This window comes from Miniopterus schreibersii, assembly GCF_964146895.1.
Source record: "Miniopterus schreibersii genome assembly, chromosome: 9".
Taxonomy (NCBI): domain Eukaryota; kingdom Metazoa; phylum Chordata; class Mammalia; order Chiroptera; family Miniopteridae; genus Miniopterus; species Miniopterus schreibersii.
Genome location: NC_138118.1, coordinates 13,063,888 through 13,079,612, shown reverse-complemented (window position 1 = coordinate 13,079,612; position 15,725 = coordinate 13,063,888). Strand labels below are relative to the sequence as shown.

The 15,725-nt window shown below is 38.8% G+C and overlaps 1 protein-coding gene across 1 annotated transcript in view; it reads left to right on the top strand.

The window, feature by feature from the left end:
* The window catches only part of EXOC4 (exocyst complex component 4), a 643,225-nt gene that overhangs the window by 47,673 nt on the left and 579,827 nt on the right, over positions 1–15,725 (top strand). The window contains exons 4-5 of the mRNA XM_081147994.1: positions 2,809–2,993; positions 11,382–11,491. Coding sequence (XP_081004120.1) covers positions 2,809–2,993; positions 11,382–11,491 — 295 coding nt within the window. The remainder of the gene's footprint in view (positions 1–2,808; positions 2,994–11,381; positions 11,492–15,725) is intronic.

Below are 15,725 nucleotides of genomic sequence, written 5' to 3'. Positions count from 1 at the left end.
GAGCTCCGTTGTAGGTAATAGATTGCTTTTCTCTTGCTGCTTTTAATATTCTCTCTTTTTCTTGAATTTTTTGCATTTTAATTATGATGTGTCTGGGCATGAGCCTCTTTGGATTCTTCTTGCTTGGGACTCTCTGTGCCTCCTGAACTTGTGTGACTTTTTCCTTGACCAGGTTAGGGAAGTTTTCAGCCATTATTTCTTCAAACAGGTACTCTAACCCTTGTTTATGTTCAACCTTTTCTGGCACTACTATGATGAGAATATTGTTATGTGTTACATTTCATGTCCCACAGTTCCCTTAAACTGTCCTCCTGTTTTGTAATTGTTTTTTCTTTTTGGATCTCTGATTGAGTGATTTTTTTCCACCCTGTCTTCTAATTCACTGATCCGATCCTCAGCTTCCTCTAATCTGCTGTGTATTCTTTCCAATGTATTCTTTATTTCTGCCATGTCATTCTTAATTTCCTTCATCATTTCCATATCCTTTTCATGCTGTTGAGCATCCTTACAATCAGTATTCTGAACCCTATATGTGAGAGATTGCTTATCTCCATTTCATTTAGCTCTTCTGGAGAATTCTTTTGTTCTTTGTTTTGGGGCTTTTTTTTTAAAAAATATATCTTTATTGATTTCAGAGAGAGGAAAGGAGAGGGAGAGAGGGAGATAGAAACATCAATGATGACAGAGTCATTGATTGAGCCCACAATCCGGGCATGTGCCCTGACCAGGAATCGAACCCAGATTGCCTGGATCCTAGGTCGACGCTCAGCCACGCCCAGCCGGGCGGGGCTTGTTTTTTTGCCTCCCCATTTTGGCTGCCTGTTTGGGTTTGTTTCTATGTTTTAGGTAGGCCTGCTAGGACTCTCAGTCTTTTTGGAGAGTTTCTTGTGCAGGCCAGTGTCAGACGCAGTTTGTCACTGGCCCTAAGTACCCTGTTTGGAGCTATCAACAAGCCTCGGCTTGAGATCTTGTTTGCTGGGGCTGGGTGCATTTGGACAGGACCAAGATGCACACCAAAGTCTGTTTTTCCAAGGCCCAGGTCCAGAAGCAGATTAGGCAAAGACTCAAAGCACCCTGAGGTCTGCCTCTGCCTATAGGCTGATTAATCTGATTGTCTTAATGAGCCTCAGGCTGTAGAAACTCCTCTGGGTAGGGCGAGAGGTTTTCTGCAGGGTGGGGCAGTTGCTTCCCTCCCCAGGCAAAAGCAGCAAAATGTCTGTCTGAGAAAGATGTCCTCTGTAGTATGGGGGAATGATTTCACCCAAGAATCCAGAGGGGTGCCTTCTGAGCTCTGTCTCCAGAGCACACAATCCTAGATTCTTCTCACACAGCTCCAGTCTGCTCTGCCCTCCCTCTGCTGGAGCCCAAGGTGAGTGGCCGCACACGAAACTTTGTGCATTGGCTCTTTAAGAGGGTGCCTGCAATTCTAGCTGCCTCTCTCTGGCAGACAGAAACCCAGCTGCTTTTCACAGCCAGTTATGTGGGCATCTTTCTCAGCTCTGGTGCTCTTGGCTGGGAAGCCCAGCCTGGGGCTTAAGCCCCAGAGTCCTCAGTGGGAACCCCCACAGCTGAGATGTCCCTCGGGACCTTCAGCTGCTGCCTGTGGGAGCCCAGCCAGCCCTCTAGCGCTTCCGCACTTCCTACCAGTCTCTATGTGGTCTCCACTTTTCCTCGGTGATGAAGGTGCTCTCCAGCTCGTCTTCAGCTGTGGTTGATTATTCAGGCTGGTTTTTCTATATATTTGTTGTAATTCCAGTTTGGTCCCAGGGGAGTGTCAGTGTAACTTTCACTCAACCCACCGCCATCTTTTTTGAATGCTATAATCATTTTAATTGGGGAGATCATTAAACTTGTGTCTATTGATAGGCAATGTATGTGGGAATAAATTGTATGTATGGCTTTGCTGTGGTACTTTAGATGCCTTTATGTTTATCTTTATTAAGATTGTTTTCTTCAGCATTCTGTGTCTCAGGTGTTAAGTCATTCAAAGGCAGAGCTAGGGCTTTCTACATGGTGCATTAGTCACCCCTTATTCACAGGGCATATGTTTCCAAACCCCCAGTGGATACCTGAAACTGTGGATAGTACTGAAGTCTGTATGTACTATGTTTCTGCCTTTAGATGCACACGTGTTATAAAGGTTAATTTATAAATTAGGCTCTTCCACAGAAGAAGATTTCTTCTTACCATAGATTTTAGCAGTCTCAGTAAGCATTTTTTTTCTTTTCTTATTAAGTTGAGAACTTCTGCCTTTTCACTTAAAGGAAGCACTTTATGGCTTCTTTGTGGCATATTTAAAATTGTCAGCATCACTACTCTTGCACGTTGGGGCCATTGTTAAGCAAAATAAGGATTACTTATCACAATATTACTTATCATAAGCACTGTGATACCGTGATATTGATCTGATAACTGAGATGGCTACCAAGTGACTAAAGGGCAGGTAGTGTATACAGTGTGGATATGCTGAACAAAGGGATGATTCATGTCCAGGGTGGGATAGACCTGAATGGTGTGAGATTTCTTCACACTAACCAGAAAAGCATACAGTTTAGAACTTAAGAGTTGTTTATTTCTGGAATTTTCCCATTTAATATTTTTCGACCTGGGTTGACCATAGGTAACTGAAACTGCTGAATGTGAAACTGCGGATAAGGGGGGCTACTGCACTCTTCAAAGTCTGATGTAGTCTTATTAGGTCTTCATAAATTCTCTTTTGACAGTATCTTTTAAAAAGTAGTCCTTTTTATTTATAACATGGCTAGATTATTTAGTTACTGTACTTAATTGTCTTTCCCCCCTTTTCAGGTGTCAGCAGTCCTATCTTTGGAGGGCCCCCTGCTCCAGGTGGAGGGACTGAGTGACCTGAGGCTGGAGCTTCACAGCAAGAAGATGAACCTGCACTTGGTTCTCATAGATGAACTGCACCGGCACCTCTACATCAAATCCACCAGCCGAGTTGCGCAGCGTAACAAGGACAAAGGGAGAATGCGGTGGGTTCCCGGGCTCTCCGCGCAGTGTGCTGAGGCAGTGTAGGAGTCTAAGGAATTTTATTCGTTTCCCAGAACATTGCTGTTGTTTATTTTACTTCTCTTTTTAATATACTATACTGTCTTTGGAAATACTCCCTGTTCTTAAAGGCTGGCATTCAAAGTTTGTTCTTTTCTTTATTGCATGTTTATTATGGCCCTCTTATGTAAAGATACATAAGGAGTATTATGGTCCTCTTACGTAAAGTTACGTAAGAAACATTTGCTGTGGGTCTCTAATAACCTGGGTCAGAGATACTTTGGTTTATCTCCGAAGGAAGGGAAAGAAAATCCTTAAACTGGATAGTGAAGTCAACCTAATTAAGAAATATAGCTGTATGAACTGGAGTTACAAGATTCTTTGTTACTTACAAAGAATTTAGTTGTATTTAGCTAGAGGATTGTAGACAATCCTCTTTCTGGAAGAGTTTGGGAGAGCCCTCTATTGAAGGGCCTGGAGTGGACTCAAGAGATTCATTAGGTTAGTGTAGACCTGGTAGGGAGTAGACCAGATCTTAAGGCAGTTAAGGCAGTAGAACATTGGCATCGTTAACATGTAGCAGAGAGCTGTGCATGTCATGTCCTTCCGAGATTCCTTTAAAGTAGCCGTAAGGTCTTTCAGAGGGCAGTTTAGCACTATCTACTGCAACATACTTGTTCACACCCTTTCATTAGCTGTAGACAAGAGGAGCACTGGGAGCAGTGCATGCTGGTAATGAAATCTTTAAAGTCCTGTCCTGTTTAAACAGAACCTGCCGACTTTGTGTGTGATGCTTCAGGTTAGTTGGAGACACTGCCAGAGAAAGAGGCGTTTCTGTCCCTTACCCGCAAATGGGCATTAGAAAACCTGCCAGCCACACAAATTGCTCTAGGGGTTATATACCTGAGACTTAACTTCAACACTGGATCTGAACAGAATAACTGTTAGCACCTTAGTGGAGAGTAGTGGTGGGTGGGGACAGTGCTTAGGAACTTGGCCATCTACAAGCCAAGGAGAGAGGCCTCAGAAGGAACCAACTCTGCCAGCGCCTTGAATTTTGGACTTCTAGCCTCCAGAACGGTGAGGAAATAAATTTCTGTTTGTTTAAGCCACCCAGTCTGCCATATTTTGTTATGGCAGAAGCAATACTTAGAGTGTAAGTAAAGAAACCTATTTGAAGAGAATAAAAAGACTTTGATCTGCAAATCAATTCAAGATGAAATTAATGAAAAAAGTTACTCTTAGATATGATCCAAAAATTTTTATGAATTTCAAAAGCAAATTCTATAAGTGCTAGGAAGAAAATTGATGTTATCTGTTGTGACAGAGAGTTATTTGCCCACCTAATATCGATTCTCCCCTTCTTCATTTTTAACAGTGACTTTATTTTGTTCCTGGTGGCCATATGCCCAGCTACAAGGCTATGCTTTCTAGACTCCTATGTAGCTAAAATCAGTGAGACTTCTGCTTGCAAGCTGTTGAATCAGTGCTCATAGGAAAATTCTTTAAAGGTGCCAATCAAATTGCTATGCTCACTCCTTTACCCCTCATGTTCCTTCATTTACTTCCCATGTGGGACATGGATTAGTGCCATCAATCCATCTTAGACATGAGGGAACCTTCAGGATGGAAGCCACATTGTAATCTCTTTAATGACACGAGTCCTCTATTATAGCCCTGCATAAGTTAAATCTTTTATATGACAGGAAGGAAAACCTTTGTTTTACTCAGGCCACTATTATTTGAGTCTTCTGTTTTGTACAGTTAACTTAGTACTCATCCACAGAAAGGAGTAAAAATCAGGTACACCAGGATTTGCTGACCAGAAAATGCCAAGATACAGCAGATACAGAGCCAAATTGACAGTGTTGAATGGGGATGATTTGGGGCCAAAGATATCTATACTCAACTAAATGGACATTGATATGCATGGGTAGCAAAGAGACATTCTCAGATATAAATTAACAGAAATTAAATCACTTATTTTCTGAGGAGAATACTCAATGATGAACTCTGAGATATAAATCAAATTCAGCAGCATGAACAATAAAGTTGTAGGTAATTTATAACTACTGCAAGGACTAAACACCATTAAATATCTAAATTTACATATAAATAACTGACAAATCTATTTTTACAAGATCAAAAATATTAGCTGAAAATTATTTTTGAAAAAGGTTTAATAGCAGTCTAGTTTTATTCTTTTGTATGTTCTTTCCAATTTTCCCAGAACCATTTATTGAAGAGGCTTCCTTTTCTCCACTGTATGTTTTTGGCTCCTTTGTAAGAAATTATTTGACCACATACGTGGTTTTATTTCTGGCTCTCAGTTCTGTTCCATTGTCCCGTGTGTCTGTTTTTCTGTCAGTAGCAGGCTGTTTTGATTATCGTTGCTCTGTAGTATAATTTGAAGTCAGGTAGTGTGATACTTCTGGCTTTGTTCTTTTTTTTCAGGATTGCTTTGGCCATTCGGGGTCTTTTGTGGTTCCATACAAATCTGATGCATTTTTTGTTCTATTTCTTTAAAAAATGTGGTACTAATTATCACTGCAATGGCAATCATATTACAACATATAAATGTTTCAAATTAACATGTTGTACCCATTAAATGTACATAATCTATATGTCAAATATATTTCAGTAAAAAATACATGATAAAGAAAGAGGTATATGTGGTCAAAGAAGACTATGTAATAATAAACAGGATTTATATCTCAACATTGTTAGTAGACACTGGGAAATTTGGATAGGCAGGAGATAGAACGGAGTCAGAAGCTGTTTTATTTTGGATTTTAATAATTAGAGAAAATGTGTTTAATTCATTGAGATTTGTGTATATTAACCTAGATATGTGTATTTAACGATTTCTATACTGAAAAATCACTAGAGAAGACAGAACAAGTAAGACATATTGTCTGCTGCAGAGGTTGATGTATTAGCCAGTGTTCTTGACTGCAACTAGCAGGAGTCAGTCCTGGTAACTAAAACAAGGAAGGAACTTAGTGGAAAGTTATCAGGTAGGTCACAGAAGCTAAGAGAAGGAAGTCTGTATGATCAGGCTCTAAAACCCAGGAGGGACCGAGGGACCAAGGGGGATGACGCTGAGCTCACATCATAGACCGGTCATGGGAAGGCTCTGTCTGGTTGGGTTGCTGGGCTGCTGGTACCATGCCTACAATTGCCTGATTTTTAACTCTCGGTTAAATGATCTCTAAATGTCCCTGAATCTTTTCTTCATCTCCTCAAGATTCAAAGTCCTGGGTAGAAGCATTCGGTTTGTTGAGCCTGGGATATGTCTGGTCTCCTTCAACTTCCATAATAGGAAGTACTGTCCTCTTTCTGTTTTGCTTTGACCTGGACAATGGAGAGTCTCTCCAGTACAAAGACTGTTCCGATTGTTGGTATCAAAAAACAAACACCCAAACACCCAACAAGTTTCTACTGCCAGAGAAAAGAAATCACGTGAAAGCACACACATATAAAGAACAGATGTTTTTGAAGTAGAAGTTGAAAAGAATTGAAATGATGTATACTTAAATCTGTATCCTTTATATGTAGATATAAGTGTATTTGTATGGAAGATTCCTGAAAGGATATTGCTAAAACACTGATAAAAGGGATTACCTGTGGGAGCTGGGAATGGAAATGGGGAGTAGGAAAGAAGGACTCACCCCTTACCCTCTGCCTTGTGAGTATGCTCATCATGGGCATGTAATATTACTTTAATAACAACACACGTATTAAGGATGCTTTTGAAGATAATTTTTAATGAAATGGCAAAATGGGGAAAGACTAGGATTTAAAATTCTATACAGGATTATCCAAAGAACGTTGAAAAAGAATTTACCTGGAGAGAGAAAGAGAGAGAGAGAGAGGGAGAGAGAGAGAGAGGGAGAGTGTGTGTGTGTGTGTGTGTGTGTGTGTGTGTAAGTAAGCAGCAGGGATGAATGCGCAGTCAGAGATTTTGTTGTGTTAAATGTTTTGGAAGGGCCGTATGCCAAAATTATAATAGTAGATTATTTTTTGTATGTTTAAAAAAGAATTCTTAATACCTTATAAGCAGATAAAATCAATAAAAAGTTATTTTTTAAATAGTTAATCCTTTTATTTATTGCATGCATCCTGAGTTAATACTTGAACAACCTTGCTTTCTTGGATGCTCTCTAGTTCATGGAGGAGAAAGTTTCAGACTCATGGATTTTGGTGTCCATATTTATCTCTGGGTATGTAAAGAGTGACCTTGACCCCATTATATTATTTGCTGCTTATTTTCTCTTTTAATTTTTTTTTTTCGTATGGCTGTTTTCTTTCTATTACTGTCCAGTTTTTCCCTCTGGCTTTTTCCTCTTTGCTTAGATTTTAGCTTCACTTTACTTTGTATTACATGTACTTAACTCTTTGTCTGTTATTTGAGACCCTGATTGTTTTTGACTTTTATGCCCTCTGAATCATTCATTATTCTTTCTGTATGTTCTGACAGATCTTAGAACTGTAGAAAATTACTGCGCCAGCCATTCCTGTTTCATTCGGCCGTTAAATTTTCTTACTAGGGGCATATTATCTTTGACAAATACTTCTCAACTCAGTTTGATTTAACAAACTTTTACAAGCACTTGCTCTTTGGCAGGTAGTGTGCCAGCTGTTGGGGTTATAGTGGTGAATATATTAGTTACTAGATTTACAACTTAAAGTTCAACTCACCTCTGTCAAGTTTTAGTTTGACAATAAAGTCAACCAAATGAGCTGTTGCTGTAAATTTTGGCCATAGCTGGACATATTTATTACTAAGTGAAGGAACAGAAATAAGTTCTAATTAAAAAGCAAATGTTTAATAAGCTGTTAGCACTTCTAATCCTTATTTAAAAAACAAACCCAAACTTTTCATGGCTTGAAATATTGAAATGAAACACATTTAGAAGTAGCTCCTTACTTACTGGATAGATGGTTAACAGCCAGAAAGTTCTTGGGGTGGTTGTGGTAGGGATTGTTTTCTGGAGTAGTTTAATTTGCTTTATACTTTTCCTGTCTGCTACCATGTGGTTATTTAATAGCAAATCACATTTTATCACAGTATACAATCAGTAATTTGGGGGAGATGGTCTTACGTCCATCAGCTGTCTTTTTCAACTCAGCTATGAATGATTCTGAATGGATTTAAAATAAAAATTTGTAAGCATATGTATTTTAAAAAAAACCCCACAAAACTATCAGTATTCCCCCCCCCCCCAAAAAAAGCCCACATGCCTGAGTTGTGGGCTTGATCCCCAGTAGGGGGTGTGCAGGAGGCAGCCAATCCATGTTTCTCACATTGATGTTGCTCTCTCTCCCCCTCTCCCTTCCTGTCTCTCTCAAGTCAATTAAAAAAAAAAAAACATTAAAAAAAAATAAGGCAGTTCAGATTATTCATATTAATTGGAAACTTGAAAAGAACAATCTAATTTTGATTTTGTTTGTTATAAAAAATACTTCCCTCTGAGAGATACAAAACCTTTTGAAGGTACTAATTATTTAATACCTCTGAACTTTATTGCTGGTGTATGGTGAGAACAGACTTCTTTCTACTGTCTGAAGTGGAAACTGAGCTATGTGCTATTTAGGTGTGATATTCTATAGTGGCACCTACCATTCTGCTGAGCTTCTTGTCTGTAGCAACTGAGTGAGTGGGTGTGCCCCTTTCTCTTGCACTCTTGAGATTAAGTCCTTCCATAAAAGAATAAGAGAAAAACTAAAAGTCATTTGCAGAGTGACTTGCCTTTGGGTTAGTGTTCATAAAGGAGAAAATTGAAGCCCAAGGGAAAATTTTAGAAAGAGAGATGAGTCTATGAAAATAGTTTTGCAGTAAATTGACTTTCTGAAAGTTTATTGATGGAGTTTGAGGGCCCTTCTGGCCCTGGTAATAAATTCAGCAGGTTATTTTTTCAAAGTTAACATGGCAAGCTATTTGTTACCCTATATTTAACGAAAATATATTTTTAGCTTAAAACTGAGAAAATAATGATAGGCTTTGATCTAAAGTGAATCATGTGCACATCTGTGTTTATAGAGTAATATATATATATATATACACAGATATATATATATACACACACATATATATATATATATATATATAGGGGTGCGCACACACACACACATATATGCACACACATATGTACTAACTGATCTGCTTCATTCCTAGGCTTGGCAGGCAGCATTCCAGCCATACACTTGAATTTTCCCTCTAATTGACACCTTCATTTATCAGTGCTTAAAAATAACTCCTCCACTTTTGTTATGGAAATATTTATAAAATGTATCATATATTTTTCTTATTTAAAATTGAAATGAACTTTTTCTTATTTACTCAGTAGCAGCCCCATAAACATCAACAGTACCCTCTGCTCTTGGGCAGTTGTATATCAGGGTTGGGGAGATATATAGAGCTGGTTTCCCAACTGTGAGTAAAATGCAGGTAACAGATGAGGTCGTTGAGAAGAAAAATGAGAAGACTGTAGTCAGTATATGAAAGATAAATGGATGAATTTATGATCTAATGGGTTTGTCTGTTAATCTGATAGGCACTGTTGTCATAAACTAGTGGGTTTGAAAGCTCTGTCGGATTTTCTTAAGATAGTTTAGGCAAATAGGAAGTTACAGCTTATATTGGAGGAAAAGAGTTATTGGAACTGTATCAGTTCAATTCTTAGTAAATGCTGTTTCTGTTACTTTTGTATCTTATACTTCACTTTAGGTTTCACATTAATCTGCAGGTGATTCCTGTAGTTGGAAATGTGCTAAGTTTGGTTAGCTCCTACCTTAGTCATTGTGGGATCCTCAGCAGTAGATGTAGTGCCAAGTGCATAGCAGATGCTTAGGACTTGTTTGAGTAATAATTCCCCCTTCTCTGTATTAAGTGAAAAGGAAGAACTTGATGACTGTTGTAGTTATTTATCTTTGTGGCCTAGGACAGTGAATTGCACATTACCAGCGCTCCATAAAAATAATATCTTACATGATAATTTTGCCCTTTAGCCTAAAGTTTGCTTTTCAGAGTTTTCTGAAAAAATGTTTATTTTTTATTAGCTTAAAAATACACACAGCCCGGCCGGGCGTGGCTCAGCAGTTGAGCATTGACCTAGGATCCAGGTGATCAGGGTTCGATTCCCGGTCAGGGCACATGCCCGGGTTGCGGGCCTGATCGATGGCTCTCTCATCATTGATGTTTCTATCTATCTCCCTCTCCTTTCCTCTCTCCAAAATCAATAAAGATATATTTAAAAAAAAAAAAATACACACATACCTAGCATTTTGGTTCCAGAAGTAGTGTAGGAGGGAAATGGGGATATATCACTGTGGCAGGGGCAAGGAACAGATGTTCAGAATTGCACGCATCCTTTCATTACATCTGGAGAAAGTGTTGCGGCAGGTATGGTCTCATCCCTGCTCCCTCTGCCTCCCCTCCCTTTATAACTCACTATGTGAGTCATTTGCAGGGATAGCAACTCTTATAGATGATGTGTATTAGGACTGGAAAGGGGTGATGGGAATTCTCTATGGCTTTGACCTCTCTCCCCTTGGGACTTGACTTAGAGAAGCTTTTCTGTTGTAATGCAGTGTGATTAGATGATCCAGTTTCTGGAAGGTGAGACACAGGTGTTATTTGCCTTCGCATTGCCTATATTCTTGCACTTAACAAATGCCCATAAATGGGAATTAACTTGAAATTAAAAATTTTTTTTATAGCCTTTGTGTCATTTAAAATTGATGTGTTTATTTTGGAGACTCTAAAGTTAATCACTAAGATGAGGGGCTAGGCCTTTTTGGAAAAGGTGATAATCAAACACTGAATTAACCTGTTCAAAATTCCTCACATCATTTGTTATTGTAGTGATTCTCAACTTGATGAAATTTATGAACCTCTTTTAAAGAAAGCTAATGTAGTGAACTCCCAGACTATTTCAAAGACCTTTAGCTTGCAAAGCACAAATCAGACTGGGCTTAACTGGCTAAACCTTCATTCGGGTGTCATGATATGGTGTCATTTGCTCTTTCTTTGCTTGTAAATTAATTTAATACAGAAGCAAAGGAGGGTACTGAAATTGCGTGGTGTAATTTGGTTCTAAGGTGGCATCCAGAAGATCTAGAACAAATTTAACATCCTTTTTTTTTAACCTTGCATCAGAATGAAAAGATAATAAATATTTAAATATTCTTGGAACCCATATAATAACCCAGCCAGTCACCACTTCACTGGAAATATTCTTGGAGATATTTGAAGTCATAGTATAAAGAGGTCTCATAACAGAAAGAAGGTGATAAGGGACCGCCATGTAGTGAGACTTAAGTTGTTTTGGGAGAAGGTGGTAAGTAACTATTGCTGCTTTTCCCTTCAGCTCCCTTGCGAAAGATGCTTCTCCTGTCCCTCTGATTGATGTGACAAACCTTCCTACGCCTCGAAAATTTATTGATACCTCTCAGTATTCAACTCCTGGAAGCTCAAGTGGTAAGTATTCAACACTCCGGCCTCTACACTTCTCGGTATACTGCAGCTCCTAGGCAAAGGCCTAGGGATGCCTGTGGGGCTGCAGGGCCCGAGGCTAGTGCCTTGGGGCCGCCACGAGCCCTTAGCCTTCCTCAGAAGGGAGTAAGGTTTAAGAAGATTGGTTGGGCCTGTTGCGCGTATCACGGTTGAAAACTGGCTCCGAATCTGGCCTGCCTGCTGAGTTGAGCTGTAGGTGTGTTTTATTTGACCAGCACTGCTTGCTTTTCTGAAGTTGAATTTAAATGTTTTTGGTGGAGTGTGTGTTATCCTTTTTGCTGTAACCTCTATTGTTCCTGTTAGCTTTGACCCAGCTGTTTCATATATTACATTCCCTGTATGGTCCTTGAGGACTTTTGAGTGTTTGACCCTTTTATTTCTGCATTTTGACTCCTATATCTTCCAGTGGCCTCCTCACTTCATATGTGCCTGCACGCGCGCGCCCCCCCCCCCCCCCCCCCCGCCACACTTTGAGGACATATTCTCAAAGTACTTGTGTTTCTTCTTGGGCTACCTAAATTCTGTTGATTAAGATAAAGGAGAGCCATTTTGACCTATATTTAAAGTTGGGCGAGGGAGAGTGTACTTGGAATCTAGATGCAAAGATTTAGGGGAATTCTGGTGTGGTTCAGACCTAACCATCAGAGAATTCAGCTCAGCTTGGCTTGGAGAGCTGCTGGGCATCTGCAAAGAGATGCTCTGTTATTGCACCTCTGGGTTGGGGAGAAGGGGACTGGATGTCTTTTATGGGATGCCCTGCAGGTACCTTCCTTTGACAGCCTTCCTCAACACCTTTTCAAGAAATAGGGTCATTTATCTTTGGCTTTTCAGATACAAACTAGTTCTGTAGTCCTGTAGAGTTTGAAATAATCAAAAGGTAGAAAAATTTATTGGATTTAATCAATACATTCTGTGCAACTAATTGAAAGTACTTTTTTAGGAGAGCTTAACTATATACTTCTTTTGCTAGGGCATATTTAATTACCTTTTAAACATCATTTAATGAAATTTAGGGTTATTTAAGCTTGGAATCTTGAAGTATATTGCTTTTACTCTAGGAATTATTTTATAATAGATTTTTCTTTTAGTCTGCTTAGTTACTGATTTTTTAAAAGACCCCAAACGCTGATTTTTATCATGGCGCTTGACAAAGGTTTTTCTCATGTCTCTCCCTGGTGTTCAGAGGTTTTGTCTTCTCCTTCTTTCTGTCATAGTGTTGCTATTCCTCGAGTTTGGCATTGCTTTTGGCTGTTGCAGTGTGTGGAATTATGAAACACAAAATACATCTATACATTTGATTTGTATTTGCCTCTAATTTTTGTGGAATTTACCAGTTATATCTTTGTGTTTTTATAGTGTAAATCATCATTGCTTAGCTAGGTTATGTCAATTTATGTAAATGTTGCGTAGTCAATAGCCAAGTGAAATAAAAATTTAATTGTTTATGAAGAAATGATAGGGCCGGTTTGCTAATGAAAAGTGCTGTATAAATACCAAATAAGCTGAAAAAATGCCAGTTATGGACAGTTTCAGTAGAAACTAATTTTGCAGCATCTATTATTTTTAATAAGACAGCTCTTACTTCTTGATGGGCACTTTTTTGTCAGGCCCTGTTAGCCGTTATCACTTAGTGGAGTTCTTGTTGACACTTGGACTTTGGCAGCCTCTTCCTTAATTATTGGAATGACTCTTGAAGAACTGCACACTGTAGTTCAGTGGAGCTGGGACTCTCATGTGGACTGCTTGTAGATATGTGTACAAACCTTAATTGTTAGAAGGGCTCATTTCCTTGACTGTTTTGAAGACTACTGATCTCGTAGTTATTATTGATTAAAATCAATAATAGCGGTAGTTAAGATGTGTTTAGTGCCTCCTAACTGTGAAACAATATTTTAAGTGCTTTACATGAATTAACTTACTTAGTTCTTCAACATTCTTTTAAGATAGGTACTGTAGCAGCTCTTCGACTAATGTTTTGTTGTAATGTTGATGAGATGCCTTAAGAACTTAACTCTTGTTATATCAGTTAGCCTGTGGTAAAATTGGTTTTGTTATACATTGTTTTCCTTGAAGTCTAAGAACCTACAAAGACATTAAGTGTGAGGCTTCCTGTACTAATAGCCTCATTTTGCAGATGAGAACACCGAGGCTTAGGGAGGGTTAATACTTGGTTTCAGTTGACTCAACTGACAAGTAGTAGAGCTGTGATTTCAAATCAGGAGCTGGGCTCCAGTGTGCTCAGTTTGTTTTCCTGCAAATAAACAAGGCGTGCTCTTTGTATTACTTTTCTATTGCTGCCACAACATAAATTCATCATTGTATAGTTTTGTAGGTTAGAAGTTCAGTATGAGTTTTATTGGGCTAAAGTGAAGGTGTGGGCAAGGCTGTGTTCCTTCTGGAGGCTCTATGGGAGAATTTGTTTCCTTGCCTTTTCCTGCTTTCTCTTGCCTCATGGTCCCGTTCTCTGCATTCAGAATCGGAGATGGTGGGTCATGTCCTTTTCATGTTACATTTCTGTGATCCACTCTTCTGTCTCCTTCCTTTTTTTAAGGACTCATGTGATTAGATTGATTCCCACCTGGATGGTTCTGGATACTCTCCCAATCTTAAGGTCCCTGACCTTTGCCATGTATGGTAACATTCCTTGATTTTGGAGACGAGGGCAGGGACATCTTCCTGGGACCACTGTTCTGCTTATCACACTTGGCACTGTTTTCTGACTTGAGGTATCCTTAGGAGCCAATGTGTAAAAATTTGACTTTTTTGAAGTTGTGTGTGAAGTCTTTTTTAAGTCATTGCAGTTCTAGTCTTTAGGACTGTAAGAATCTGGTGATGTTATTAAAGGGGATTGTATAAATGTGGAAGATGTAAATGAATGTTACTAAGCACACACAGAGTGTGAGGCTGGTGAAATATAGTATAATAAAGGGCAGGCTCTTTCTTATTCTTAATAATGAACGGTAAGTCCTCAGAGTCTATTTGTGAGGCGCTCTGCAGGTCAGCCTAGAAAGTAATGTCATTTTCAGCAGGGAATTTAACACAGGCTCTTAAAGCTTCCCTCTCATACTGTGAAAAAGTAGAACTGAGCGCGTAATCCATTACAACTGATGTTTTTATGGAGGGAGTTCTGATAGGGGATCCCCGGGTAGAACAGATCTTCCATTGGGGTGCCATAAATTAAGGTTGGAGATGATTCATGAGAACTTTAAGATTGTTATTAATTAAATGAGAATTTTGATTCCTGTGAATGAGTGATTTTTCAAATGTCTTATTTAGAGGTAGAGTTGTGCCTTTCTTTGAGAGATTTTCTATCATAGTTTACATGTTATAGTTTGCAAGATACGTTACATCATTCAGCTGATGCAACATTCAAGGAGGTAGTTAGGGCAGGGAATGTTGTCATTATCATTAGGATTATTACATTTATATCTTATCATATTTGAGTGTATTATTAAATATCTAGATTATTATAAAAGTTGTATAGAATTATATATGTGTATTCATCTAGTTAAAAAAGCATTTAATTATAAAATGCAAAATCAAGACACAGATTGGCAGAAACAAGCAACCCATTCAGAGGATGATCCAGCATCCAGCTAGCTTTCCCACTTAATAATGAAGAAAAGAAATGGCATAATAAATAATGGCAAATAATGGGCCGTTTGCAGAAGAGTCCATACACATGGAAAGCCTGGCATTTACCTGACCAAGTATCCAGGATATATAAAGAACTCCTGTAAGTGAATAAAACAAGCTAGTAGAAAAACAGGCAAAAATATGAACAGGTAGTTTACACAGAAGACATGTATGCTAGTAAAATGTATGAAAGACTGCTTTTACTCTCTAGTTAATCAGTATTTAAAAAACTCACTTTACACATATGGAAATTAATCCAGGGAGATTGAGTGATTGGTCCAGGTTCAACTAAGATGGTAATTGTTGGGGGCTGGCCTCATGCTGTTCCCACTCTAAATGCGTAGGGATGCATTTTGGGAGCCTTTTTCTTATGATTTTCATCAGTCACAGTGTGTTGTAACGTTCAGGGAAACTAATGACTAATTTAGGTGTAGTAATTCAACTATAACTTGGGTAGAAGGATGGGAGAAGTGTGGAGAAAAGCCAATAATTGTGGGAAAATGTTGTTTTAAGCTTTTGGAGTCGTAGTATGTCCTTTCATTTGGCCTTCTGCCTTTGGAAC